This window comes from Mus caroli, unplaced genomic scaffold (assembly GCF_978045245.1).
Source record: "Mus caroli unplaced genomic scaffold, Mus_caroli_1 scaffold_11, whole genome shotgun sequence".
In the NCBI taxonomy this organism is placed as follows: domain Eukaryota; kingdom Metazoa; phylum Chordata; class Mammalia; order Rodentia; family Muridae; genus Mus; species Mus caroli.
In genome coordinates, this window is record NW_028227266.1 from 117,473,051 (window position 1) to 117,500,399 (window position 27,349).

The 27,349-nt window shown below is 47.1% G+C and overlaps 1 protein-coding gene across 13 annotated transcripts in view; it reads left to right on the forward strand.

Moving 5' to 3' along the window:
• Positions 1 to 27,349, forward strand: part of Golga4 (golgin A4) — an 83,713-nt gene that overhangs the window by 42,956 nt on the left and 13,408 nt on the right. For 10 of the 13 annotated variants that reach the window (XM_085828166.1, XM_085828164.1, XM_085828167.1 and 7 more), the window contains 10 exons: positions 2,769 to 2,947; positions 5,782 to 5,913; positions 7,402 to 7,557; positions 13,219 to 17,237; positions 17,749 to 17,870; positions 18,187 to 18,317; positions 23,598 to 23,705; positions 25,010 to 25,030; positions 25,240 to 25,308; positions 26,939 to 27,014. In XM_085828166.1, the coding sequence (XP_085684292.1) occupies positions 2,769 to 2,947; positions 5,782 to 5,913; positions 7,402 to 7,557; positions 13,219 to 17,237; positions 17,749 to 17,870; positions 18,187 to 18,317; positions 23,598 to 23,705; positions 25,010 to 25,030; positions 25,240 to 25,308; positions 26,939 to 27,014 (5,013 nt within the window). The remainder of the gene's footprint in view (positions 1 to 2,768; positions 2,948 to 5,781; positions 5,914 to 7,401; positions 7,558 to 13,218; positions 17,238 to 17,748; positions 17,871 to 18,186; positions 18,318 to 23,597; positions 23,706 to 25,009; positions 25,031 to 25,239; positions 25,309 to 26,938; positions 27,015 to 27,349) is intronic. The other 3 variants (XM_085828163.1, XM_029482000.2, XM_085828165.1) reach the window with 1 other exon arrangement.

A 27,349-nucleotide genomic window follows, 5' to 3' on the forward strand; every position in this document is an offset into this window, starting at 1 on the left:
TGGTTTTCTGCACTGCTGCATGCTAGTGAAGACTACTCAGGGTCGGCTGGGGCTGATGTTCGCTTTCTGTCTGCTCACTTGTCCTTTGTTGTAACTAACAAATGAATGACGTAGCACTTCAAAACGTGCTTCTGCAGTGCTGTCACTTGGGAACTCCCGTGTACATTACTGTAGGCCATGGCTACCACTTTATTGTGCATGCTGTTTGCAGAGTCACACATAACATCTGGTTCCTCAGTGCGTGCACTCTCTCTGCCTCCTGTGTAAACACTGACGTGGGGTTCACTGTTAGAAGCAGAATTCCTGTGAGAAAATAGTTTTCATTGCGCTGTAGTGTAGAGTCTGCAGTAGGTGTGAGTGTGTCTCATCTGTTTAGGATATGTGGATATTTGGATTTGTTTTAATGCTTTGGGAAGAGTACTTAATATTTCTTTACAGTAGGGAGTAGATAGCAGACAGTGAGTTTTATGTCTGTCAGCACGTAACACGGTCCATCTTTCTGAGACCTGAAAGCCTCTTATAGTCGACAAGTTCAGAAATCCTGGCTATGAGAGAGATTTCTACTCAACTGAGCTTGGGCACTATTGCAAAGCAAGGGTATTTTTCCAATTTGAGGTTCTCCCATTGAGCCTGTATGTTAAAGTTGATTTACCATCTCATGTGTAGATTGGGGGTGCTCAAATTATTGCATTTAATTGAGGATATTAGGTTAAAAGATTACAAAAAATTATTTCTAGCTGTGAAATTATTTCATTCTCTGCCATATCAGGGAGTAATTTAAGTGAAAACACTGTGGATGCAAATCTACTCTCCCTTTATCATTTCTTCTAGATTCTGAACGAATGTCAAAGCCATGTTCAGGTTCTAAAGAGTTAGCATAAGAGATTTCTGTGGTGTAGACTGGAAGGTTGATGGGCGGATCCCTGTGGGACAATGAGAGTGTACTGGTGACTTTGGAGTGCTAGGGACCATTCCCGTTCCAATTCCCACTTTCTCAGTTTTAAGTCTTCAACACAAAGTGAGCAGTGAGCACTCTTGAATCGTCTCCCACACTCAGGCCAGGTTTTAAGTGAGGAGACTAATGTTTTAGTAGTAGCAATAGCTCACTGTTGCTGTGTGTCTGACACCAGAATTTATAGTAAAAACAGAGCTACAAAAAGCAAAGATAGTGTTTTTCTTAGATATTTTACTTTTTAGTACCTTGATGTCTTAAAGAATTATTCTGGTATTTATAGGCAAGTGTAAAGTTAAACTGAGACCATAGTGGTGCTTGCTACCTTTAATACCAGCACTCAGGAGGCAGAGGCAGGGGCAGGTGGATCTCTGAGTTCAAGGACAGCCCGAACTACAGAACAAGTTCCAGGACAGCCAGGGGCTACACAGAGAAACCCTGTCTCGAAATAACAAAAAAATTGCTTTAGAATAAGTGTTTGTTCTCAGGTATAGTTCCTGTGCCTAAACCATTGTCTGAAGCTAGTGTGGGATTAGCAAAAGGCCTTTTTACTAAAATGCCGATTAAGCACCCAAAGTTCTTAACCAACTTTGTTGTACAAGATACATTGTATTTGTTGGTGAAGTGTTCCCTGTGGACTGTCTCTTGATGGAATTGTCAACACTTCTTGACCACTGAGTGTACAATAGGAAGTCTCAGGGCTTCTATAAGGGTTAAAGGAAATAATCTAGGAGGGCAATAGCAATCGGATTTTCACAGGGTATTCATTCATAATGTGTATATGGATCTTCACATACACACATGCATATGGAGTGCACACATGCATCCATAGGCTCACATGAGCACACACTTTAGTACCAAGTAACCCATTGTGTCTGACTTGGTCGGAATGCTGGATGAATGAGGTTTTTCTACCTTAGAGACTTAAAGGAGGTTATGACTACAGGACCTGGGTGGCCCTTACCTGTTAGCTGTCGGTAGTACCTGTTTATATGCCACTGAGTTAGGTGGTTTCCTTTCTAGTTAGCTGAAAACAGCTCTTTTTAAACTTAAACAATAGTAGGTTTCATTTCAGAGGAATTGTCTAAGTATGTGATTAAGTACTTACCACCCATTAAATGTTTTAAAAAAAGAAACAAAGCCCCATACTCTTTTATATTATGATTAAAATGCCTGAAAATAAGATTTTCCAAAGAACTGTTTTTCCGTTCTTAAAAATGTCCTAGTGAGCCAGGCATAGTGGCACATGCCTGAAACCCCAGCACTCAGGAAGAGGATGCAGGAGGATTGCAAGTTGGAATCCAGCCGGGCTACATAGTGAGACCCTGACTCAAAAAACAAAAAAGAAAAAGAGAGTCCTAGTGAGTACCCGATGGCATTATCTGATCTGATGACAGAGAGCCTGAGTACTATAGATGTAACAGTGTGGTTGAAGTTGCGCAATGCACAAGTGGTAGCCTGGCCTGGTTCTTGAGTCTGTTAGCCATAGGACCCTTGGTGGGCAGAGCAGGGAAATGTTAGTGATTTAATATATAATTTTCAAAGTTCTAAACTTAGGCTTGTTAAGCATCCTTAAATTCTTCTTTAGAATTCAGCAACAAAATTGATTTCAGTGACAGGACACTTCCTTAAGGCTCTGGTGCACAGCTTAGAGGTGTCCCTTGGTGTAGAGCAGTGCTGCATCTTCTAGCCTGTGCTGCTGCTGCTGCTGCTGCTGCTGCTGCAGCTGCTCTTAGAGCCTGTAGACTCACTGTAAGACAGGGAGCTCATGGAGAGGAGCTCCTGAGATACTTGTTTTCTGCTCTTTTCATTGCAGCTTTTGAGGAACTTGAAAAAGCCTTGAGTACAGCCCAAAAAACTGAAGATGCACAGAGAAGAATGAAGGTGGAGATGGATGAACAGATGAAGGCTGTTGAGAGAGCGAGCGAGGAGGAGCGCCTCCGCCTTCAGCATGAGCTGAGTCGGGTGAGGCAGGAGGCTGCCAGCATGGTAAAGGTAAGGACAGCTTTGATCAGCATGGCTGCGGTCCGATGTTCGTTCCCCACGTCTTTGTAAGAGAGAGTCAGCTCGTATTGTAGAACCTGAGCATTTGATGAAGTTCAAGCACCTTGGCAGAGACTGTCTTAGACACTTAGACGACCTTGCCCCTCTCCAGTTCCTGTGCTTCTCATTGGCTCGCTGACCTGAGGCTCCTGAGGTAGGTGCTTACCTGCTTCAGTGCACCCTCAGAACTCAGTCAAGAAGGCTTCTCCAACTTGGGAGTACGCGACCCAGGTTGGGTATTTAAAGGTTTCAAAGGATAATTACTCATTTATTTGGTTTTCAGGTACTGGTAGGGATCAAATATTTGACTTCACATATAGCAAACACTTGTTTTACCACTGAGCTACATTCTCAGACCCTTAAAGGATAGTTATCAATTCTCTGGTTACACTTAAAAATACAATGTTTTTAAAATTTTTAATTTGTATAAAAAGTTGTCTTTTGAGAACTTAAAATTTTTCTGTATTTGTATATGTGTATAAGAAAGTCCCACAGCATGTGTGTGGAGCTCAGTACACATGAGAGTTGGTTCTCTCCATCACTGTGTGGGCTCCACAGATTGAACCCAGGTCATCAAGCTGTGAGCAGGGTTTTACCTGCTAAGACCTCTCACAGGCCTGTACAGTGCCTTTGATGAAGACATTTGGGGCTGTTGTGAAGGTCAGTAGGTGAGCGTGCCTGCTCTGCAAGCATGAGGGCCTGAGTTTGAGTCCCCAGCACTGGAGGGAGGAGCTGGGCGTGGTTGTAGATTGGGAGACCCTGAGAGCTGGCCGGCCAGCCTGGCTGTAACCTGCAGACTTCAAGGTTCAGTGCAGTAACTTGTAGGATGAGAGGAAGACTCCCAGTGCCATGCAATATCCTTATTGAACATAAGTGTACAGAGGGGGAAATTAAATAAGTTTACACATTTACTTCCTTCTATGGGACTATAAACATGTAGGAAAGTATCAATTATGACCTGTTACTGGATATATATCTGTGTGTGTGTGTGGGGGGGGTAGCCATACCCACACTCACGTGCAAGCACTACACACACAGAGCACACAGATACACAATAAGTAATTTTCAAAATCCCATAGGTTTCCAGTCTTACTACCAAGAGTACAGGCAATGAATGAATTAATGAATGATGGCGCCTGACCCCTGTTCCCACTCCAGCTCTTCCCGTCATTCCATGCTTTCCTTAACTACGTCTCCATTCTACTCATTTAGTGATTCCTCATTTGTGTTGCTGGATATACACAGCTTTGGCCCAAATTCTTTTTATTGTAGAAACTTTTTCCTGATAGTGGGAGCTAGCCTTTTAGATAGGAGGAACTTACTCAAATACTCTTTTTTCTGTAGAGAAGAAAGTTTTCTTTCTTGGTATTTAAGGTTACCAGTTTTATTCATTAACTGCTTCCTGGATTTTGTTCTATTTAATTTTAATTACATTTATTTATTTAGTGTTTATGTACATGTGTGCTATAGAGGATGTAGTGATGGAATTGGTTCTCTTACACTACATGGACGCCGGGGCTCAAACTCAGGTTGTAAGTTTGGCTGCACGTGCCATAAAGCGCTGAGCACCTCAGAGGTTTTAACACACCTGTGGGACTGTGGCTGTGAGCTCATGCCAGGGCACATGCCTAGTGTTTGCAAGACTGGGCTCAGTCTTAGCTATTACAAAACTAAAACACATACATGCTCAATTCTGAGACACTGGTTTTTCTTTTGTCCTTTATGTGTTTTCATTTGGGTTTTGAGGCGGGAATCACCATGTAGGCTAAGCCAGCCCCTAAGTGCCTGCCCTGCGTCAGCCTCCCACCCCGGGTTACAGCCGTGAATCAGCGTGCTCTGTGGTCACTGCTGCTCTAGGCCTGTAGGATGCCTCCTTTGCGCAAGGTTACGCCCTTGCTCTGATTGGATTTTATTTGGTGTGAGGAATAAGATTGAAATTCAACTTAGTTTTTTGCCAGGGGACTGCTTTCACACCCTAATTTAATAGTATTTAACAGTATAGCCTCTGTCCCTTGACATGTCGTTATCACTATTATACAGTAAATGTGTAAGATGCCGGCAGGTGTCCCCCCCCCCCCCCCCTTGACTGCTACAGTGTACGGCTGTACTGTCATATCATCACTGTGTCTGAGGAGCTGCTCCCTGCCTGCCACTCCTTCCCCACTGTTTGTTTTGGTAGTGGTGATGGGGTATTCCTAACCACTGAGCCGTCTCTCTGTGGATCCTGATTTTTGGCTCTTATAACATGTAAGTTTTAGTCTCAATGGCCTCCCTCATTCTTTTCGTGTTTCATTACATTAACTTTTTAGATTTATGTAGGTAACATTGATAGTTTTGCAAAATTGAGTTTTCCTTTCTGAGAAAGAACAAAGCCAATAACTCTTAAACAAATAATGCCTTCCTAGAAAGCCTGGCACACCTTGACCATAGTGAAGGGTCTGTTGTGAGAGCAGCCTTCCTCCTGTCTCCTGTCTCCTGTCTCCTGTCTCCTGTCTCCTGTCTCCTGTCTCCTGTCTCCTGCCTCCTGTCTCCTGTCTCCTGTCTTCCTCCCCTCCCCTCTACTTATCTTAACCACTGGGGATTTAGTACAGGTTATGAAAATGCTGTACTAAAAGGTCATTTAACTGCTCTGACTTTGGAGCTGATTCTTGTTTCCTCTTAACAAGTTAGTAGTGTGGTTAATCACCAGTCAGCAAAGTGACTTAGCTGTGGAGGTACGTGCCTCTTCTGGCTGTAGTTACGTGCCTCTTCTGGCAGTTTGCACTTACCTTTTGGCTTGTTTTCAGAAGAACTCAGAAGAACAAGTTGCTGCACTTCAGAAGCTGCATGCAGAGGAGCTCGCCAGCAAAGAGCAGGAGCTGAGCAGGAGGCTTGAGGCCCGGGAAAGGGAGCTGCAGGAACAGATGAGAATAGCTCTCGTAAGTGCTGTCTAGGTCCACCTCAGAGCTGCCCTCGGCTCAGGTGAGGTGGTGCACAAAAGGACAGGAGGAACCCAAGGGGGCCACTAGTTCAGTACTCGTCACATGAGCTCAGGCTTCCATCAGTCTGTGCGTGAGATGACAGCACAGTTGTCTCAGAGCCTAGCATACTGGCTTCCCAAAATTTATTCTGAACCGAAGTTTAAAGAGCAAAACTTTGAGTTTATATGATGCTTAAAAAATAGAGTTAAAGAACTAACAAACTGCTGAACTAACAAAATAATAGTGAGAAAAGCAAAGATTCAGACTTTTGCTGAAAAGGATGTGACTTGAAAATTTAAAACAAAAGGTAATTTCCCTCATTTGTGAGAACCTTTTATGTGAGTTACCACAAAGTTGTTTTGATGAAATTATCAAGAAAGTACATGAAATTATCATCCATAAAATAATATGTATGATTTTTAAACATGTTTCATGCAAAAGGATTGGAAATGCTATCTGGGTCTAAGTTGTCTGAGCGTCTCCAGCCTTATTGATTCTTGCCTGAGGCAACACGTTTGCTAATCTCTGGAAGCAAAATAGGCACTTGGATTTAGAGTACACTTACACACGGCTAGGAAAATTGTGTGCTGGAAACTCTGCCCAGGGGTGGTGCTGCATGCCTTTGATCTCAGCAGAGGCAGGGGAATCTCTGATTTTAAGGCCAGTCTGGTCTACATAGTGAGATCCAGGATAGTCAGTGCTACACAGAGAAACCTTGTCTCAAAGCAAGGAAAAAACAAATAAACAAAAACAAAACAAAACAAAAAAACCACAGAAAACAAAATTATAAATATTAAGGTACTTACAAGAATATTTATTTCAGCATAAAATACAAGTAGTTGCATGGAGATCAGAGACCAATGTGGAATGTAAAGGAAGCTGGCAATGGTGCTGACAGGGCTGCTGTGTCTAAGCACTGGCGTCCACAGTGCTTTCTGGGAACTGACACATTCAGCTGTATTTCAAGTGGAGGGAAAAAAGATAATATATGCATACATACACGTGGAGATCTAGCTTCTTAATTCAGCAGACTTGAAAATTTCCTCTATTAATTAATATACCTAAAATACTGAAATCAAGACTGTGAATAATTCTATCTAAATATTTCATATTTCAGTCTATCCTGTAATATGAAATCATTTTGTACAGCCCTGTGTGTCACCATGCTATATATAGTATGTCTAAATACCACATCAATGCTTGCTCTTTAAGCAACAGTATATAGACACATGCCTAAAGTTAAGAGTGTAATCTAGAAATTACATTTAGTGTGCTAGTTTAATGTTAAAAGTGCTTGTGACCTTTGCCATGGGTGTCGTACTGTATAAGAAAGGAGACTTTTCAGAGCTGGCTACACTGGGAACCCTCAGAGCCCGGGTTCTGCAGATGAGGCGTTGCTTTGGGATTTATGTGGGATTGAGGTGGTATCAATTGTTTTTGGCACAGGAAAAGAGTCGATCAGAATATTTGAAGCTCACCCAAGAAAAAGAGCAGCAAGAATCCTTGGCTTTAGAAGAGTTAGAGCTGCAGAAAAAAGCCATCCTTACAGAGAGTGAAAATAAACTCCAGGAACTTGGGCAAGAAGCAGAGGCTTACCGAACCGTAAGTTCATGTGCTGTGTGGGCTCCAAGCGGGGGATGTGTGTGTCTGTGGAGACTGTCCCCAGAGCTGGGGATGTATGTGTCTGTGAGACTGTCCCCAGAGCTGAGGGTGTATGTGTCTGTGAGACTGTCCCCAGAGCTGAGGGTGTATGTGTCTGTGAGACTGTCCCCAGAGCTGAGGGTGTGTGTGTCTGTGAGACTGTCCCAGAGCTGAGGGTGTGTGTGTCTGTGAGACTGTCCCAGAGCTGAGGGTGTATGTGTCTGTGAGACTGTCCCAGAGCTGAGGGTGTGTGTGTCTGTGAGACTGTCCCCAGAGCTGAGGGTGTGTGTGTCTGTGAGACTGTCCCCAGAGCTGAGGGTGTATGTGTCTGTGAGACTGTCCCCAGAGCTGAGGGTGTATGTGTCTGTGAGACTGTCCCAGAGCTGAGGGTGTGTGTGTCTGTGAGACTGTCCCCAGAGCTGAGGGTGTATGTGTCTGTGAGACTGTCCCCAGAGCTGAGGGTGTATGTGTCTGTGAGACTGTCCCCAGAGCTGAGGGTGTGTGTGTCTGTGAGACTGTCCCCAGAGCTGAGGGTGTGTGTGTCTGTGAGACTGTCCCCAGAGCTGAGGGTGTGTGTGTCTGTGAGACTGTCCCCAGAGCTGAGGGTGTGTGTGTCTGTGAGACTGTCCCAGAGCTGAGGGTGTATGTGTCTGTGAGACTGTCCCCAGAGCTGAGGGTGTATGTGTCTGTGAGACTGTCCCCAGAGCTGAGGGTGTATGTGTCTGTGAGACTGTCCCCAGAGCTGAGGGTGTGTGTGTCTGTGAGACTGTCCCAGAGCTGAGGGTGTATGTGTCTGTGAGAATGTCCCAGAGCTGAGGGTGTGTGTGTCTGTGAGACTGTCCCCAGAGCTGAGGGTGTGTGTGTCTGTGAGACTGTCCCCAGAGCTGGGGGTGTATGTGTCTGTGAGACTGTCCCCAGAGCTGGGGATGTGTGTGTCTGTGAGACTGTCCCCAGAGCTGAGGGTGTGTGTGTCTGTGAGACTGTCCCCAGAGCTGAGGGTGTGTGTGTCTGTGAGACTGTCCCCAGAGCTGAGGGTGTATGTGTCTGTGAGACTGTCCCCAGAGCTGAGGGTGTATGTGTCTGTGAGACTGTCCCCAGAGCTGAGGGTGTGTGTGTCTGTGAGACTGTCCCCAGAGCTGAGGGTGTGTGTGTCTGTGAGACTGTCCCCAGAGCTGAGGGTGTGTGTGTCTGTGAGACTGTCCCCAGAGCTGAGGGTGTGTGTGTCTGTGAGACTGTCCCCAGAGCTGAGGGTGTATGTGTCTGTGAGACTGTCCCCAGAGCTGAGGGTGTGTGTGTCTGTGAGACTGTCCCCAGAGCTGAGGGTGTGTGTGTCTGTGAGACTGTCCCCAGAGCTGAGGGTGTATGTGTCTGTGAGACTGTCCCCAGAGCTGAGGGTGTATGTGTCTGTGAGACTGTCCCAGAGCTGAGGGTGTGTGTGTCTGTGAGACTGTCCCCAGAGCTGAGGGTGTGTGTGTCTGTGAGACTGTCCCCAGAGCTGAGGGTGTGTGTGTCTGTGAGACTGTCCCCAGAGCTGAGGGTGTGTGTGTCTGTGAGACTGTCCCAGAGCTGAGGGTGTATGTGTCTGTGAGACTGTCCCCAGAGCTGAGGGTGTATGTGTCTGTGAGACTGTCCCCAGAGCTGAGGGTGTATGTGTCTGTGAGACTGTCCCCAGAGCTGAGGGTGTGTGTGTCTGTGAGACTGTCCCAGAGCTGAGGGTGTATGTGTCTGTGAGACTGTCCCAGAGCTGAGGGTGTGTGTGTCTGTGAGACTGTCCCCAGAGCTGAGGGTGTGTGTGTCTGTGAGACTGTCCCCAGAGCTGGGGGTGTATGTGTCTGTGAGACTGTCCCCAGAGCTGGGGATGTGTGTGTCTGTGAGACTGTCCCCAGAGCTGAGGGTGTGTGTGTCTGTGAGACTGTCCCCAGAGCTGAGGGTGTGTGTGTCTGTGAGACTGTCCCCAGAGCTGAGGGTGTATGTGTCTGTGAGACTGTCCCCAGAGCTGAGGGTGTATGTGTCTGTGAGACTGTCCCCAGAGCTGAGGGTGTGTGTGTCTGTGAGACTGTCCCCAGAGCTGAGGGTGTGTGTGTCTGTGAGACTGTCCCCAGAGCTGAGGGTGTGTGTGTCTGTGAGACTGTCCCCAGAGCTGAGGGTGTGTGTGTCTGTGAGACTGTCCCCAGAGCTGAGGGTGTATGTGTCTGTGAGACTGTCCCCAGAGCTGAGGGTGTGTGTGTCTGTGAGACTGTCCCCAGAGCTGAGGGTGTGTGTGTCTGTGAGACTGTCCCCAGAGCTGAGGGTGTATGTGTCTGTGAGACTGTCCCCAGAGCTGAGGGTGTGTGTGTCTGTGAGACTGTCCCCAGAGCTGAGGGTGTGTGTGTCTGTGAGACTGTCCCCAGAGCTGAGGGTGTGTGTGTCTGTGAGACTGTCCCCAGAGCTGAGGGTGTATGTGTCTGTGAGACTGTCCCCAGAGCTGAGGGTGTGTGTGTCTGTGAGACTGTCCCCAGAGCTGAGGGTGTATGTGTCTGTGAGACTGTCCCCAGAGCTGAGGGTGTATGTGTCTGTGAGACTGTCCCCAGAGCTGAGGGTGTGTGTGTCTGTGAGACTGTCCCCAGAGCTGAGGGTGTATGTGTCTGTGAGACTGTCCCCAGAGCTGAGGGTGTGTGTGTCTGTGAGACTGTCCCCAGAGCTGAGGGTGTGTGTGTCTGTGAGACTGTCCCCAGAGCTGAGGGTGTATGTGTCTGTGAGACTGTCCCCAGAGCTGAGGGTGTATGTGTCTGTGAGACTGTCCCAGAGCTGAGGGTGTATGTGTCTGTGAGACTGTCCCAGAGCTGAGGGTGTGTGTGTCTGTGAGACTGTCCCCAGAGCTGAGGGTGTATGTGTCTGTGAGACTGTCCCCAGAGCTGAGGGTGTATGTGTCTGTGAGACTGTCCCCAGAGCTGAGGGTGTATGTGTCTGTGAGACTGTCCCAGAGCTGAGGGTGTGTGTGTCTGTGAGACTGTCCCCAGAGCTGAGGGTGTATGTGTGTCTGTGAGACTGTCCCCAGAGCTGAGGGTGTGTGTGTCTGTGAGACTGTCCCCAGAGCTGAGGGTGTGTGTGTCTGTGAGACTGTCCCCAGAGCTGAGGGTGTGTGTGTCTGTGAGACTGTCCCCAGAGCTGAGGGTGTATGTGTCTGTGAGACTGTCCCCAGAGCTGAGGGTGTGTGTGTCTGTGAGACTGTCCCCAGAGCTGAGGGTGTATGTGTCTGTGAGACTGTCCCCAGAGCTGAGGGTGTATGTGTCTGTGAGACTGTCCCCAGAGCTGAGGGTGTGTGTGTCTGTGAGACTGTCCCCAGAGCTGAGGGTGTATGTGTCTGTGAGACTGTCCCCAGAGCTGAGGGTGTGTGTGTCTGTGAGACTGTCCCCAGAGCTGAGGGTGTGTGTGTCTGTGAGACTGTCCCCAGAGCTGAGGGTGTATGTGTCTGTGAGACTGTCCCAGAGCTGAGGGTGTATGTGTCTGTGAGACTGTCCCAGAGCTGAGGGTGTGTGTGTCTGTGAGACTGTCCCCAGAGCTGAGGGTGTATGTGTCTGTGAGACTGTCCCCAGAGCTGAGGGTGTATGTGTCTGTGAGACTGTCCCCAGAGCTGAGGGTGTATGTGTCTGTGAGACTGTCCCAGAGCTGAGGGTGTGTGTGTCTGTGAGACTGTCCCCAGAGCTGAGGGTGTATGTGTGTCTGTGAGACTGTCCCCAGAGCTGAGGGTGTGTGTGTCTGTGAGACTGTCCCCAGAGCTGAGGGTGTATGTGTCTGTGAGACTGTCCCCAGAGCTGAGGGTGTATGTGTCTGTGAGACTGTCCCCAGAGCTGAGGGTGTGTGTGTCTGTGAGACTGTCCCAGAGCTGAGGGTGTATGTGTCTGTGAGACTGTCCCCAGAGCTGAGGGTGTGTGTGTCTGTGAGACTGTCCCCAGAGCTGAGGGTGTATGTGTCTGTGAGACTGTCCCCAGAGCTGAGGGTGTATGTGTCTGTGAGACTGTCCCAGAGCTGAGGGTGTGTGTGTCTGTGAGACTGTCCCCAGAGCTGAGGGTGTATGTGTCTGTGAGACTGTCCCCAGAGCTGAGGGTGTATGTGTCTGTGAGACTGTCCCAGAGCTGAGGGTGTGTGTGTCTGTGAGACTGTCCCCAGAGCTGAGGGTGTGTGTGTCTGTGAGACTGTCCCCAGAGCTGAGGATGTGTGTGTCTGTGAGACTGTCCCCAGAGCTGAGGGTGTGTGTGTCTGTGAGACTGTCCCAGAGCTGAGGGTGTATGTGTCTGTGAGACTGTCCCCAGAGCTGGGGATGTATGTAGGGATGCATGTGTCTCTGAAGAGATTTCTCTAGTCCTGGAATGAAGTATTTGTTATAGTGTAAGTGTATGTAGTTTTCTGCCCTTTTCTTGTCAGTGTTAGAGATGTGTAATCTGCCATAGGAACATGCTGACAGTATTTAGATCTGTCAGTCTTATTAGACCATCCAACAGTCACACTTCGTATAGTTGTAAGTTCATCTTTGCTCTTCCTTTACGGACAGTTCAGACACTGACATGGTGCAATGAGATGGCATTGACGCGGCTGAATCTGCACTGCTGTCTCTGCAGTGCATTGCTCCAGTCACTAAGGGGCTGGACCTGTCAGTGTCTTAGGACTGTTCCAGTCTGACACTGTTCAAAGTGAAGAATTAATATTCTGTGAGAGAACAGCAACCTTTGGTTAAATATGGTCAAAAATATTCCTTAAGGAAAAACAAAACAAAACTGTGTAGGTTGGTGATACAGCTCAGGATAATGTGTTTGCTGTACAGTCCTGGCCATCTGAACCTGATCCCCAACCACAGTGTGGGAAGAGAGCCAGCTTCCTGCCTCCCTGCCCTCTGCAGCCTCAGCTGCACCCTCCTCCTCTTCCTTCTCCTCTTCTTCCTCTTCTTCTTCCTCTTCCTCTCCCTCCTCCTCTTCCTCTTTTTCTTCCTCCTCCTCCTCCTCTTTCTCCTCCTCCTCTTCCTCTCTTCTTCCTCCTCCTCTTCTTTCTCCTCCTCCTCCTCCTCCTCTTCTTCTTCCTCTTCTTCTTCCTCCTCCTCTTCTTTCTCCTCTTCCTCTTCTTCTTCCTCCTCCTCTTCCTCTTCTTCCTTCCTCCTCTTCTTCCTTTTCCTCTTCTTTCTCCTCATCCTCCTTTTCCTCTTCTTCCTCCTCCTCCTCACCCCCCCCACCACATATGAATAATAAAATTTTAAAAGCTTTTAAGTATTTGCCTTTGGGGATAGAAAACTGAGATTTTTTTCCCCTCAAAATTGTTATAAAAGTAATAAAATACTATTATAAACCTAAAAACATAGAGTGTGGAGATCCATTTGTTTTGTGGTTTATTTTCTTTTTGACTATCCCATTAGAATTTTTTTGAATAGAGATGCTGAAATCATTATGGAATGGTAAATAGAGGAAGTGCAGAGCTGAGTGTGTGTTCATGATTGCTTTGGTGACTGAGCACAGCAGATTGTCGCCCTTTTCTTATGTTTGGTCTGGTATGTGAGGCATTCAAAGAACAGCCTTTAGATAGGCCCTGCAATCTTTTATCATCACTAGTAAACAAGTATGCTGTTAGTAAAATACACTCAATTTTCATTAACAGAGAATTCTTGAATTGGAAACCTCTTTGGAAAAAAGTTTACAAGAAAGCAAAACACAGTCAGAGCATCTGGCTGTTCATCTGGAAGCTGAGAAGAATAAGCACAATAAAGAACTCACAGCCCTGGCTGAGCAGCACAGGACAGAAGTGGAGGGCCTCCAGCAGCAGCAGGACAGCCTGTGGACTGAGAGACTCCAAAGCCTCTCTCAGCAGCATCAGGCTGCTATGGAGGAGCTCAGAGAGAAGTATCAGCAAGAGAAAGATGCCCTACTGAAGGAGAAGGAGAGTCTCTTCCAGGCCCACATACAAGACATGAATGAAAAGACCTTGGAGAAGCTTGACAAGAAGCAAATGGAACTGGAAGCTGTCTCTTCTGAGCTGTCAGAAGCACTGAGAGCTCGGGACCAGCTTGCAGAGGAGCTTTCTGTCCTAAGGGGTGATGCAGATAAAATGAAGCAGGCTTTAGAGGCCGAGCTGGAGGAGCAGCGGCAGGCCTTCGCCAAGCTGGATCTCCTGCACTCTGAGCAGAGCACCGCACGCGAGCAGGCAGGCGCGTATGAGGAGCAGCTGACCCAAATGCAGCAAAAGGTGTTAGACCTGGAAACAGAGAAGAGCCTTCTTACCAAGCAGGTAGTGGAGATGGAAACACACAAAAAGCATGTGTGTGTGGAATTAGACGCTCAGAGAGCTCAAGTGCAGCAGCTGGAGAGACAGAGGAGTGAGCTGGAGGAGAAGGTCAGGTCGCTAGCCCAGCTCCAGGACTCACAGCTCAAGAACAGTACCGTGGAGAAGGAGCAGGCTCGGCAAAGCCTGATGGAAAAGGAAAACGTCATTTTACAGATGCGAGAGGAGCAGGCCAAGGAAATCGAGATCCTCAAACAGAAATTGTCTTCTAAAGAAGAGAGCATTAGTATTTTGCGTGAGGAATATGAAACCAAATTTAAAAGTCAGGAAAAAAGAATGGAAAAAATTAAGCAGAAAGTAAAAGAAATGCAAGAAACAAAGAAAAAGTTGTTGGATCAGGAAGCCAAACTTAAAAAAGAGCTTGAAAATACTGTCCTAGAGCTTAGTCAGAAAGAGAAGCAGTTCAATGCGCAGATCCTGGAAATGGCACAGGCTAACTCAGCTGGAATTAGCGACACGGTGTCGAGACTGGAGGAGAACCAGAGGCAGCAGATAGAAAGCCTGACCGGGGCTCATCAGCGAAAACTTGATGATGTCATAGAGGCCTGGGAAAAGAAACTGAGTCAGCAAGCTGCAGAGCTCCGGGACAAGCATGCAGAGCAGATGGAGGAGAAGGAGCAGGGGCTGGGAGAGCTGAGGCGGAAGGTCCGCGTAGTCCAGTCTGAAAAAGAGGAGCTGACTAAGGAGGTGGCGCGACTGAAAGAGGCGGTCAGCGGGCAGGACGTGGCACTAGCCGGCCTGCAGGGACAACTGGAGCAGAAGTCTGCTGTCACCGTTGCCCTTTCAGAGCGTGAATCTCAGCTGCAGTCACAAGTGGAAAAGCTGGAAGCTGATTTGGGTTGTTCTCTGAGTGAAAAGCTTTCCCTTCAAGAAGAGCTGGCTGAGCTGAAACTGCTGGCAGACAAGAATCAGCTGAGGGTCTCCGAGCTGACGGGCCAGGTGCAGGCTGCGGAGAAGGAGCTCCAGAGCTGTAAGTCTCTGCATGAGATCAGCAAGAAGAGCCTGGAGGACAAGAGCTTGAACCTCAAAAACTTGCTTGAGGAGCTAGCATCTCAGCTAGACAGTCGCTGTGAGAGAACTAAAGCTCTGTTAGAAGCCAAGACGAACGAACTAGTGTGCACCAGCCGTGACAAAGCCGACGCTATTCTCGCTAGGCTGTCCCAATGCCAGCGCCACACAGCCACAGTTGGGGAGGCGCTGCTCAGGAGAATGGGCCAGGTTTCTGAGTTAGAAGCACAACTTACCCAGCTGACAGAGGAGCAGCGCACACTAAAGAGCTCTTTTCAGCAGGTTACCAGTCAGCTGGAAGAGAGAGAGAAGCAGATTAAGACCATGAAGGCTGACATTGAAGGTCTTCTCACAGAAAAAGAAGCCTTACAGAAAGAAGGCGGTCAGCAGCAGCAGGCGGCCTCTGAGAAGGAGTCCTGCATCACACAGCTGAAGAAGGAGTTAGCGGAAAACATCAATGCCGTCACACTACTGAGAGAAGAACTGTCGGAGAAGAAGTCTGAGATCGCCAGTCTTAGCAAGCAGTTAAGTGATCTCCGTGCTCAGCTGCAGAACAGCATCAGCCTGAGTGACAAGGCCGAAGCCATCTCTGCCCTGAGCAAGCAGCATGAGGAACAAGAGCTGCAGCTGCAAGCTCAGCTTCAGGAGCTGTCTCTGAAAGTCGATGCTCTGAGTAAAGAGAAAATGTCTGCCCTTGAGCAGGTGGATCATTGGTCCAACAAGTTCTCAGAGTGGAAGAAAAAAGCACAGTCCAGACTTGCCCAGCACCAAAGCACTATTAAAGACTTGCAGGCACAGCTAGACGGAAAAGCCACGGACGCTCGTGAGAAGGAGGAGCAGATATGTTTACTGAAGGAAGAACTTGATCGGCAGAATAAAAAGTTTGAATGTTTAAAAGGTGAGATGGAAGACAGGAAGAGCAAAATGGAGAAAAAGGAGTGTGACTTAGAGACTGCGTTAAAGACTCAGACAGCAAGGGTCGTTGAATTAGAAGACTGCATTACTCAGAGGAAAAAAGAAGTTGAGTCCCTAAATGAAACACTTAAGAATTACACCCAGCAGAGGGACACTGAGCACAGTGGGCTGGTTCAGAGACTTCAGCACTTGGAAGAGTTGGGAGAAGAGAAAGACAACAAGGTTCGGGAGGCTGAAGAGACGATCCTGAGACTACGAGAGCATGTGTCCTCGCTGGAAGCTGAACTTGGAGCTGTGAAGAAGGAACTAGAACATGTAAATTCAATTGTGAAAAGCAGAGATGGGGAGTTGAAAGCTTTAGAAGACAAACTTGAGTTAGAAAGTGCTGCAAAAGTGGAGCTGAAGAGGAAGGCCGAGCAGAAGATCGCTGCCATCAGGAAGCAGCTCTTGTCTCAGATGGAAGAGAAAACACAGCAGTATGCGAAGGACACAGAGAGCCGACTGAGTGAGCTGAGTGCACAATTACAAGAAAGAGAAAAGCAAGTTCACAGCCTAGAAGACAAACTTAAAAACCTGGAGAGTTCTCCACACCCAGAAGTGCCAGCAGTGTCCAGATCTATGCAAAGTGTGGCAGTGTCTCCTGAGCAAGAGGCTCCAGATTCCCAGGACTGCACACAGAAGGCGTGTAAAGAAAGACTCTGCATGCTGCAAAGACGTTTAAGTGAAAAAGAGAAGATGCTGTGTAGGCTGGAGCAGGGCGAAGGCGAGGCGAGGCCATCGCAGCCTGAGGCTCAGCACAGGGAGCTCTCTGGAAAGTTAGACTGTACCAGAGCCAGGCAGCTTGAAGATCACGTTTTGATAGGATGTCTTCCAGAAGAACTCGAAGAAAAGATGAAGTGTTCCTTAATTGTGTCCCAGCCCATGGGAGAAGAAACTGGTAACAACACAGGGGTGAAGCAGAATTGGGCAAGCGTGGTTGACAGTGTCCAGAAAACCCTCCAGGAAAAGGAGCTCACCTGCCAGGCCCTGGGGCAAAGGGTGAAAGAACTGGAGTCGGACTTAGTAAGAGAGAGGGGCGCCCATAGACTTGAAGTGGAAAACTTGACCTTAAAATATGAAAAATTGCAATCTTTACAGCAAGAAATGGATGGGGAAAATAAATCTGTAGAAATGTTGGAAGACAGGCCTGAGGAAAATTCCAAATCACATGTGATCCAGTCAAACTTGGGGACTACCATGGATGGCCCGCACAGTGACCTGGAGTCCAAGTTAACAGGGGCAGAGCGGGAAAAGCAGAAGCTGAGCAAGGAGGTGGCGAGGCTGCAGAAGGACCTGCGAGCTCTGCGGAGGGAGCACCAGCAGGAGCTGGACATCCTGAAGAGGGAGTGTGAGCAGGAGGCCGAGGAAAAGCTCAAGTAAGTGCTGTGCCCGTGTGCGTGCGTGCGTGCGTGCGTGCGTGCGTGTATCACATAGACACTTTGACCTGCCCCAAGTGTTCCATAAGCCTCGTAAGTTAAGTACTGAGGAGAAATGGTCATTTTGGCCTGGATACGGTGTCATTCCATGTTCGTTCAGGGGACATGGCTCCTCTTGCAGGTAAGATCACAGCTGCTGGCTGCGTGTCTGCAGTAACGATCTCATTGCTGTTCTCTTAGTCGTAGCCGTGTGACTGTAGCATGAGGGTCTAGGGGAGAAGTTTAGAGTAGGAAGGAACAGTTCTCCAGAGCCCAGGTTAGTGCTGAGGGTAGTCATAGTTCACCAGTCTCACTCTGTATGCGCTGTTCTCTCCACACACACACACACACACACACACACACATTCAGAATGGTTTCCCCAGCAGTGAAGTCCCATTCTTCTGAAGCCTGGTCCCTGTTTGCAACCTGCTCTGTGGAGGCAGCAGTCACCGCTGTCCACTCTTGTTCTCAGACAGGAGCAAGAGGATCTTGAGTTGAAGCACACGTCCACACTGAAGCAGCTGATGCGGGAGTTTAACACACAGCTGGCACAGCGGGAGCAGGAGCTGGAAAGAACTGTCCAGGAGACCATTGGTAAGCACAGCTTTGAGCTCGGCAGGGACACCACCCACAGGGAGCCCACATCTGAGGCTTAGTCTCCTTTCCATTGTGGTAGGTGCTGTAGGTCATTAAACTCAGGGAACCGGTCCTTGTCCAGAAAGTGCACTTGTCCTCCTGAACGTCCCTAACCTGCCTCGCCATCACTCACTGGCCTTTGGCGAGAAGCAGCGCCTCCCCACGCCTGCTCTGCTGCATTTCATCAGCAGTAATTTGAAATGAGAAGTTCCTATTGCCGTTGGCATATAGTCACAAACATGATTTCTCATTTATGTCCCTTGTCCTTTATTAGATAAGGCCCAAGAGGTGGAAGCCGAACTTCTGGAAAGCCACCAAGAAGAGACACGGCAGTTGCATAGAAAGATCGCGGAGAGAGAGGATGATCTGAGAAGGACAGCCAGGAGATACGAGGAGATACTTGATGTACCTTGCTTTCCTTCTCCTTTGGAGGGTCGCAGTGTTGTACGGTAGCGCTGAGTGTTCTGGCTTCTCACATGCAGAGATGTCTGTGAGAGAAGCTAAAGTGAGGCTTTGTGCTCGGGTTAAGTCTGGGAAAGAGTGCAGCCTGTGTCTGAGGCGGCTCAGCCTAGCCATAGTCTTCCCAGGACAGTAGCCAACCTCCTTCCTCTCCACTCACTGCAGAATTTGATGGTCCAGGGTGCACTGTATAGGGAAAGGAGATTTATCAGCTGAGTGTTTTGTGTTCAGTAGATGCTGTTTCAGAGTATGTAATACAGTGGCATTGCAGTAGCAGAGTAAAATAGACCACAAACGAGGGTCAGAACTTGGACCCCATGGATGTTTTCAGACACAGCGCTGTCACTTATTCTCTGTTGACGTATTATGTAAGACAACCTTACTGAGTCACACGCCAGGAGACACTTGTTGTTCCAGAAGAGCCATACTTGAACTGCGTCAGCACTGCATGTGTGAAGGAGGGATAGATGGTGACAGTCATTGTTTTAAATGTAATCAAATTGAGTGAAATTTCAGGATATGGAATGCCACCTTCATGCAGTGTGCAAGGTTTAAATCTCATTAAGAAAATTAAAATAATTGCACATTTTCTTATGCTTTCAGAGTATATTTGTGCTGAGATTTTAAAAATACAGCCAGGGAGCTGGAGCAATGGCTCAGTGGTTAAGGGCTCTGACTGCTCCTGCAGAGCGAGCATTCAGGTTCAGTTCCCAGCACCTATGTGGTGGCTCACAGCTAACTGTAACTCCAGTTCCAGAGCACCCGGTGTTCTCTTCTGTGCCCTATGGGCACTGCACATGCATGGTACACATAAATTCATGGGCATTTCAATGCACATGGTACATCTGGTCTCATGTAGACACATGGATAATAAATGCATTTTTAACAATCCCATTGAGGTGTTGGTGCCTATGATCCTGGCACTTCAGGAGCTGGGTTAGGAGCATCAGGAGTTCAAGGCCAGCCTGGGCATAAGACTTTGTCTCAATATAAATAAATACAGTCGCTTTTTGACTCCTTATGGAATGTCTTATGATCTAGTATATCTAGTACACCTGATAAACATAGTTTAGTTCTGTCTTCTGGTATTTGTTACTGTGCTTTTGTTTTCTTTTGTTTTTATACAGAAGGGAAGGCAGCCTTAGTATAGTTAAATGATTTGCCTAACACTATTGAGTTCTAGAATAAAGATTCGTCATTACCTTCACATTTCATAAATAAGACCCAAGAAAGGAACTTTAAGAAGGTAACAGCTATTTTTTGGTGTGAGAAAATTCAAGCCTGGCAGCTTCAGAGAGAGAAGTAGCTCTTTTGTGCAATTCCTCCTCTGTATATGGGTATATGAGTGCTAAGGGAGTATATGTATATGGGTATATGGGTTCTAAGGGAGTATATGTATATGGGTATATGAGTGCTAAGGGAGTATATGTATATGGGTATATGGGTTCTAAGGGAGTATATGTATATGGGTATATGAGTGCTAAGGGAGTATATGTATATGGGTATATGGGTTCTAAGGGAGTATATGTATATGGGTATATGGGTTCTAAGGGAGTATATGTATATGGGTATATGAGTGCTAAGGGAGTATATGTATATGGGTATATGAGTGCTAAGGGAGTATATGTATATGGGTATATGAGTGCTAAGGGAGTATATGTATATGGGTATATGAGTGCTAAGGGAGTATATGTATATGGGTATATGGGTGCTAAGGAAGTGTCTTAGTCAGGGTTTCTATTCCTGCACCAACATCATGACCAAGAAGCAAGTTGGGGAGGAAAGGGTTTATTCAGCTTACACTTCCACACTGCTGTTCATCACCAAAGGAAGTCAGGACTGGAACTCAAGCAGGTCAGAAAGCAGGAGCTGATGCAGAGGCCATGGAGGGATGTTCTTTACTGGCTTGCTTCCCCTGGCTTGCTCAGCCTGCTCTCTTATAGAACCCAAGACTACCAGCCCAGAGATGGTCCCATCCACAAGGGGCCTTTCCCCTTGATCACTAATTGAGAAAATGCCTTACAGTTGGATCTCATGGAGGCACTTCCCCATCTGAAGCTCCTTTCTCTGTGATAACTCCAGCTGTGTCAAGTTGACACAAAACTAGGCAGTACAGGGAGTATATTTATATGGGTATTTGGGTGCTAAGGGAGTAGACTGTTCGCCACTGTGATGGCCCTCTGTGGGTCTAGGGTGAGGAACAGGAAGATAGGTAACTCTGAAGGGAGCTGCCCTCCAAGCTGAGCTGTGGGACAGCAGTGTGGGACCAACTGAGCTGACTCTTTCCCAGGCTCCTTCCTGAGCCTTATGCACTGAGTGACTGGACATCTTCTAGTAACTGCATTTTCAGAAAGGGGAGCTTTAATTTAATAATAGTATGTGTCAACTGGCTTAACGAATCAAATGGGAGTGCTTGCCCTTAAGTCAGCATGATGGGCAGTCCAGGCTTCAGGACTCAGAGCAAAACTCTCTTCTCCTCTCTTCCTCTTCCCTCCTCCCTTTACCTCTGACCATGGGATACTGTGCTTTCCCCATCCTTCATAGTCACTCTGAGATGTAGTAATAACAAATGTAAGCACAAATGTTTCAGGTTCCCTCCTGATCATAGATGTTTCTTTCTGTTGTTGGTTTGGGTTTTTGAGACATGGTCCTATGTAGCTCATGCCGGCCGTGATCTTACCGTGAAAATGACTTTGACCTGTTGATCTCCAGCTTCCAGCTTCCATGCCAGGGTTGCTGGCCACCCTTCGGGTACCATTCACAATTCCCACACATGAAGAATGGAAACGTGCTTTTGCTTCAGATGTCTTTAGGCCCCTCACACACAAGTGCATTCCCTTAGTTAGGGTGACAGTTGTGCGTGTGTCCCCGGCATGGTGTTGGCATATGCTGGTCCCCTATCTCCTCTGCTGTCTGTGACAGTGAAGGTGCCCAGCGAGGCTGCACTCTCTGTGAGGTCTGCACATGTAACTCAGCCGGAGCCTCTTCTTCACGGTTGCTCCGAGTCTTCCTTCGCCACTGCTGCTCTGTGCGGCTTGTGTGGCTGTGCTGGTTGGAATAAGAATGGTCCCTGTAGGCTCCCGTATTTGAATGTCTAGTCCAGTTGGTAGATGTTTGAGTAGGATTAGTAGGAGGAGAGGCTTTATTGGAGAGGGTGTGTCACTGCGAGTAGCTTTGAGGTTTCAAAAGTCCATGCCAGGTCCAGTCCTAGATCTCTGCCTGTTGCCTTTGGATCAGGCTGTGGTGGATCTGAGTCACTGCTCCCGGGCCACACATGCTGCCATGCTCCCACCATGATGAAGACAGACGAACCCTCGGAAACTGTAAGCAAGCCCCAAGTAGATGTTTGTAAGAGTTGCCATGATCATGGTGTGTACAGTGACCCTGTCACAGCAACGGACACACAGCAGCATACACATGTCAGGCATCTTCCTCAGTCGCTCCCAATCTTGCTTCCTGTGGCTCAGTCACTCACTGAACCTAGAACTCCCATGATGGATTGACCCTCAGGATCGTCCCACCAGGACTTGGGGTATGGACCTGTACCACCAAACCTGGCTTTTCCCTGTGAGCCAGGGTTGTGTAGCAGGCACTTCATCTGCTGAGTCAGCCCCTGGCCTCTCAGTGCTGCATCTTTAAAAGGTTTTCACTTTAATTTTTATTTAGAAAAACTTGAATCAAACATACACATTTGAGTATTTGAGAATTGTATATAGTGAGAATCACTTTCATTCTTTTTTTTTTTTTTTTTTTTTTTTTTTTGGTTTTTCGAGACAGTGTTTCTCTGTGTAGCCCTGGCTGTCCTGGCACTCACTTTGTAGACCAGGCTGGCCTCGAACTCAGAAATCCGCCTGCCTCTGCCTCCCGAGTGCTGGGATTAAAGGCGTGTGCCACCACACCAGGCAGTCACTTTCATTCTTGTTTGTTGTTTTTAGGGGACAGAACCTCTGCTTGTCTCTCTCCTCCTTCCCTCTTCCTCCTTTTCTTCTTTCTGTTTTGATAAACTAGGGATTTGCACAGGACCTGGTGGTATCTTGTTGGTGGCTCCAGGTCCAGAGCTATTTTTAAGTTATGGACAATATATTGGGATTTTTCTCTAGTACTTAGAAGGCTTGCCTTAGCTTATTTGGTAATCTGCATCCATCAAAGGAAGTGACGAGCTGAATGTCTGAATGTGCCTGAGTAAGTAGCTATGGAGTCTGGGTAGCCAAGGGATGTGCAGGTGGACTCAAAACAGCCAAGGCCTTGGACAGTGATCTCTCAATTGCAGGGCAATGGTATTGTGTGTGGGGCTAGGTCAGTGCACCTCGATGAGAAGACATCTGATGCCCAGCACCACAGACTGGGCTCTGCTGCTTTGTTTCCCGTAGCTTCAGAAAGCTTCATGAGAAGAATCGGACTTTTCAAGTGCCCTGTGCTCATCACACTGTTTGTGCCTAGCCTTCTGCTTGTCTTTGAGAACGGTGCTTCCCAGGCGTCTGACAGTCTGCTCCTGTTTAGTGATGCCTAGAGGTGGTGCTCACTCAGCGTGATCAGTTAGCACAGAGGTCTTGCATGATGTCTGACTGAGGCAAGATCTGAGTGCCCTCAGAACACAACAGAAGGTGTTCTGTGTGTCAGACTTCTAAGCAGGACCGTGGAGACAAAAGTCATCTAAGTCTTTTCTGGTTCAGCCTTGTCTATTTTTTGTTTGTTTTGCGATGTTTTGGGAACGTGAAAAATAGTTGTATTATGTTACTTGAGATGTGAGGACGGATGGGTATGAAATGTGCAGGTCAGTAGACAAGCTTCAAGGACCAACTCTTGAGTTACCCAGTGTGAAAATACTCCCTTATTTCCTGAGTATCCTTAGGAACCCCACTATAGACAGCACCCAACCTTAACCCCTAGGATCTGTGCACAATCAGACCTGATAATACCATGGTGGAAGCAGCTGCTGACCTTGGTTGATATGGACAGAGGGAGTGTATGGGAGCCATGGCATTCCAAGAAGAGTGAGCAGCGCTGATCCAGCCTTAGATTGGGCCAGGAAGGCCTGGGAGAGTAGTGACAGATGTCTCACAGGGAGGCAGGGGAGAGTAGTGACGAGTTCTGTGTCACACAGATGTCTCACAGGGAGGCAGGGATAATAGTGACGAGTTCTGTGTCACACAGATGTGTGACTGTTGTGTAACTCTCCCTCTGCCTGCTTTTTAACATGGCTACATTGCTGTTTTCCTGCGGAAGGCCCGTGAAGAAGAAATGACTGGCAAAGTGACGGACCTGCAGACCCAGCTCGAGGAGCTCCAGAAGAAATACCAGCAGAGGCTGGAGCAGGAGAGCACCAAGGACAGTGTGAGCTGCTTCTCGTGGGTCTGGGAAGTGTGGCCATTTCCTCAGCTTGGCTTGCCCACTGCCACACATTCAGCTCATTTGACCCAAGGGCCTTTGAGGACTCAAGTTCCTTTTTCACTCAGTGCAATTAAAACCAAATGTTCAGATCTTGTGTTAAGTGCAGTAGTGGAATTTAAATCCAGGCTTCCACATTCAAAGCTAAACTTTGCTGTTTCTCAGTGCTTCCTGACCTTTCCACAGACAGTCTAGCAGACTGTGACTCTACCCTTGAGATTTCTTACAGGTTACCAGTCACTGAGGGCTGCAGTTTCCCAACAGCCAGCTACGTGGCTCTCCTTTCCAGAGTGCAGGGACGAAGCCTCTGTAAAAGGCCTATCTGAGCAGCACCCCTCACTAGCGACCAAGTGAAAAGGGCCTTTTTCCTATTACAGAGAGCTGTGAACAAGTTCCGTCTGTCTGCTTAGCGTGTGGCTGTGGGGGAGGGCACACCTTTGCTATTAAGTGCTGCTCCTATGAAAACACATGTCTTAGTACCAGGAGCTTCCCTGGCCTCAAGAGTACTGATGCTGTATCTTCACTGACAGTGTTGGTGCACTGTGAAGCCGACACAGATGCTCTGAGTTCAAGGAAGAGACTATCCATACACAGAACCGCTCCCGTAGTCTCTCCATTCTCAATGTGCTGACTTTGTTTTACTTGAGACGTTTTACTTGAGATGGCAGGTCCTGCCATGTTTCCCAGGCTTGAGCCTTGAGTTTAGTCAGCTTCTGCTCAAGCCGTCTTCCCAGCTCCGCCTCCCAAATCGCTGGCATTGAGCTGATGCAGTGTTCCTTCTAAGTTCTAAGGCTTTGAGTCACATGTACCTGTGCTGAGTTCCATGAGAAATACTGTGTAGTCAGAGCCTAGCATGGGCCTCAGAGGTTGTGCTCAGAAATGTGTTAAAGGACTTTGAAAGATGGGACATGTATACCCACGAAGTTAAGTGCATGATGGACAAACATATTCTTGTGTCAGTAATGCTGAAGGATAGAGATTACTGCTTGTGCTGGGCATCTGTCCCCCTTTCTGACATGACAGCTACTGTGAGAGCTGTCGCAGCCTTCCAGTCTTTTCCTCTGTGTTTATGCATGTTTGCATGTGGACAGTTTGGGTAACAGAAATAGACCAGGTTAGAAACAATGAATTGAAGTTGCTTTATTTAAGACCTGCTCGCTTCTCATTTTCTCACCATTTCATGGTGCTCTGTTTTATTGTTTCCTCTACCTGTGGGTTTTATTGCTTATATTCTTTTCTTTAATCTCCAGGTAACAATTTTGGAGCTACAGGTGAGATTAGGTTTTCATTGAAGATTACTGAACCTAGTATATTTTAGGAACACCCGCTCCTCCCTCCCCTCTCCCCTCAGCCCTCTCCAATTTAGCAAGTTAGAGCGTAGATACTGTTTCTACAAAGAATGTTTTTTTGCAACAGAAAGAAGTAGGTCCAGGCATTGAGGGGCACACTCATTTCCATCTGGCTTCTTCTGTTCTTTCAGACACAACTCGCGCAGAAGACCACTCTGATCAGCGACTCCAAGCTGACGGAGCAGGAGTTGCGAGAACAGGTACAGGCACACGTGGCTGATGTGTGATGACGACTTCATAGCTGCTCTGAGGTTTTATTTCCAAACTCACGAATGCATGAGACCTTACATTTGTAATTGCATGTATTTATACTGGAACACTAGGGTTTGTTTTTTTTAAGGTTAATTCTATCTGTATAGGTATTTTGCTTTCATGCTTATATCTGTACACAATGTGCATACCTGTTGCCATGGACCCCCTTGAAACAAGTTACAGGTGTGAACTGCCATGTGGGCACTAGGAATTGAACACTGGTCCTCTAGCAGAGCAGCCAGTGCTCCTGGCCCAAACTGGAACGTTGCATTAATCGTTTTTATTGTGGTAAAGTTCACATAACGTAAATTCGTTTTCATCATTTTACACTTCTATTTGGATCTGTTTCAACTTTATACTTAACTGTCATTCCTTCTTGCTGTCTCCCTCCCTCCCTCCCGACTCTGACAGCCACCACTCTGCTTTCTGTTGCTGTGCATTTGCATGCGGCACGCATTTCAGTGAATGGAACCATACAGTACACAACCTGTGATGGTAGCTTCAGTAGTGAAGCAGCTTATGGTCTCTGTCCATTCATGTTGGCTGTCTTTCACTGTGTAGTCCTGGCTGAGATAAGAGGCACGGGCTGCCGCTCCCAGCTGCCTCATACTTAACTCCTCCTGTGAGCAGTATATGAATCCTATCTCATGGTATAGAGCCATTTGCCAGTTTATACACATTTGGGTTGTTTCCACCTTTGTCTGTAGCAAGTAGTGCTGTTAGGAGCATTTGTGTATCCATTCTTGTTTTCTCTTTTGAGCCAGGGTTTCTCTGTGCAGTGCTGGCAGTCCTGAAGCTCACTCTGTAAACCAGGCTGGCACAGACAGATATCCTCCTGTCTGAGTGCTGGGATTGAAGGAGCGTGCTACAGTACCTGACCTTGTGTGTCCCTTTTTGTTTGGGCACTTGCTGTTCTTTTAGGTAGATATCTGGGAAGGAGTACAGTGGCTTTCTGTATTAAAACTTCTTGAGAAATGGCCACACTGTTTTTCATAACAACTGCTCCATGCTGAATCACATCACTGGTTTATAAGGACTCCATTTTTTTCCATCCTTATCAACAAGGTTCTGATTGTAGCCATGTGAGGAGGTAGGACACATCGTTTCATGGTGTCAGTTTACCTTGTTTCTAGTGATTAATGGCACTAACCACCTTTTCATCAGCTTGTTGGCTCTTTGTCTCTCTTCTGTGGAGTGATGCAGTATTCATTGATTGTTTTGGGATTTCTGTTTTCTTTTTGTTGCTGAGATGTAAGGACTTATGTGTCTAGACACACATTCCTTATCAGACATGTGATTTGTAAATATTTCTCCTGTTTTACAATTTGTCTTTTCACATTTTTGATACAGTCTTTTGACACACACAAGTTTTTGATTTTAATAAAATTCAATTTATGTAGTTTTCCTTTCATTAAGTATGCTTTTAGTTTCTACCAAAGAAACGATTTCTTTTCATTTTATCATCTGTATATACTGTATATTCCTCTAGCAGTAGGAAAGGGCAGTGACTGTAGCTTCCTTTTCATCCCTTGTGATTTCCATGTTAATTTTATGGTATGGCTTGAATATTATTTTTAGGTCCATAATTTAGAAGACCGTTTGAAAAGATATGAAAAGAATGTATGTGCAGCAACTGTGGGGACACCTTACAAAGGTGAGCTGACTTCTGCCACACACCTGTGTGCACCACGCACCTCTTATTGGCCGGCTTATGAATGGCTTTACTTTTTTCTTTGCTAATTCATATTCTTCTCTTATTTTATTATGTATCTTTGTTAGTAGTTGACAAGTACAGATTATATATACTTCCTGCACCATGATGCTTGTACAGTGCACAAGTTGAGCTCATTGGTACATATTGCTAGTGCACAAGTTGAGCTCATTGGTACATATTGCTAGTGCACAAGTTGAGCTCATTGGTACATATTGCTAGTGCACAAGTTGAGCTCATTGGTACATATTGCTATTGCACAAGTTGAGCTCATTGGT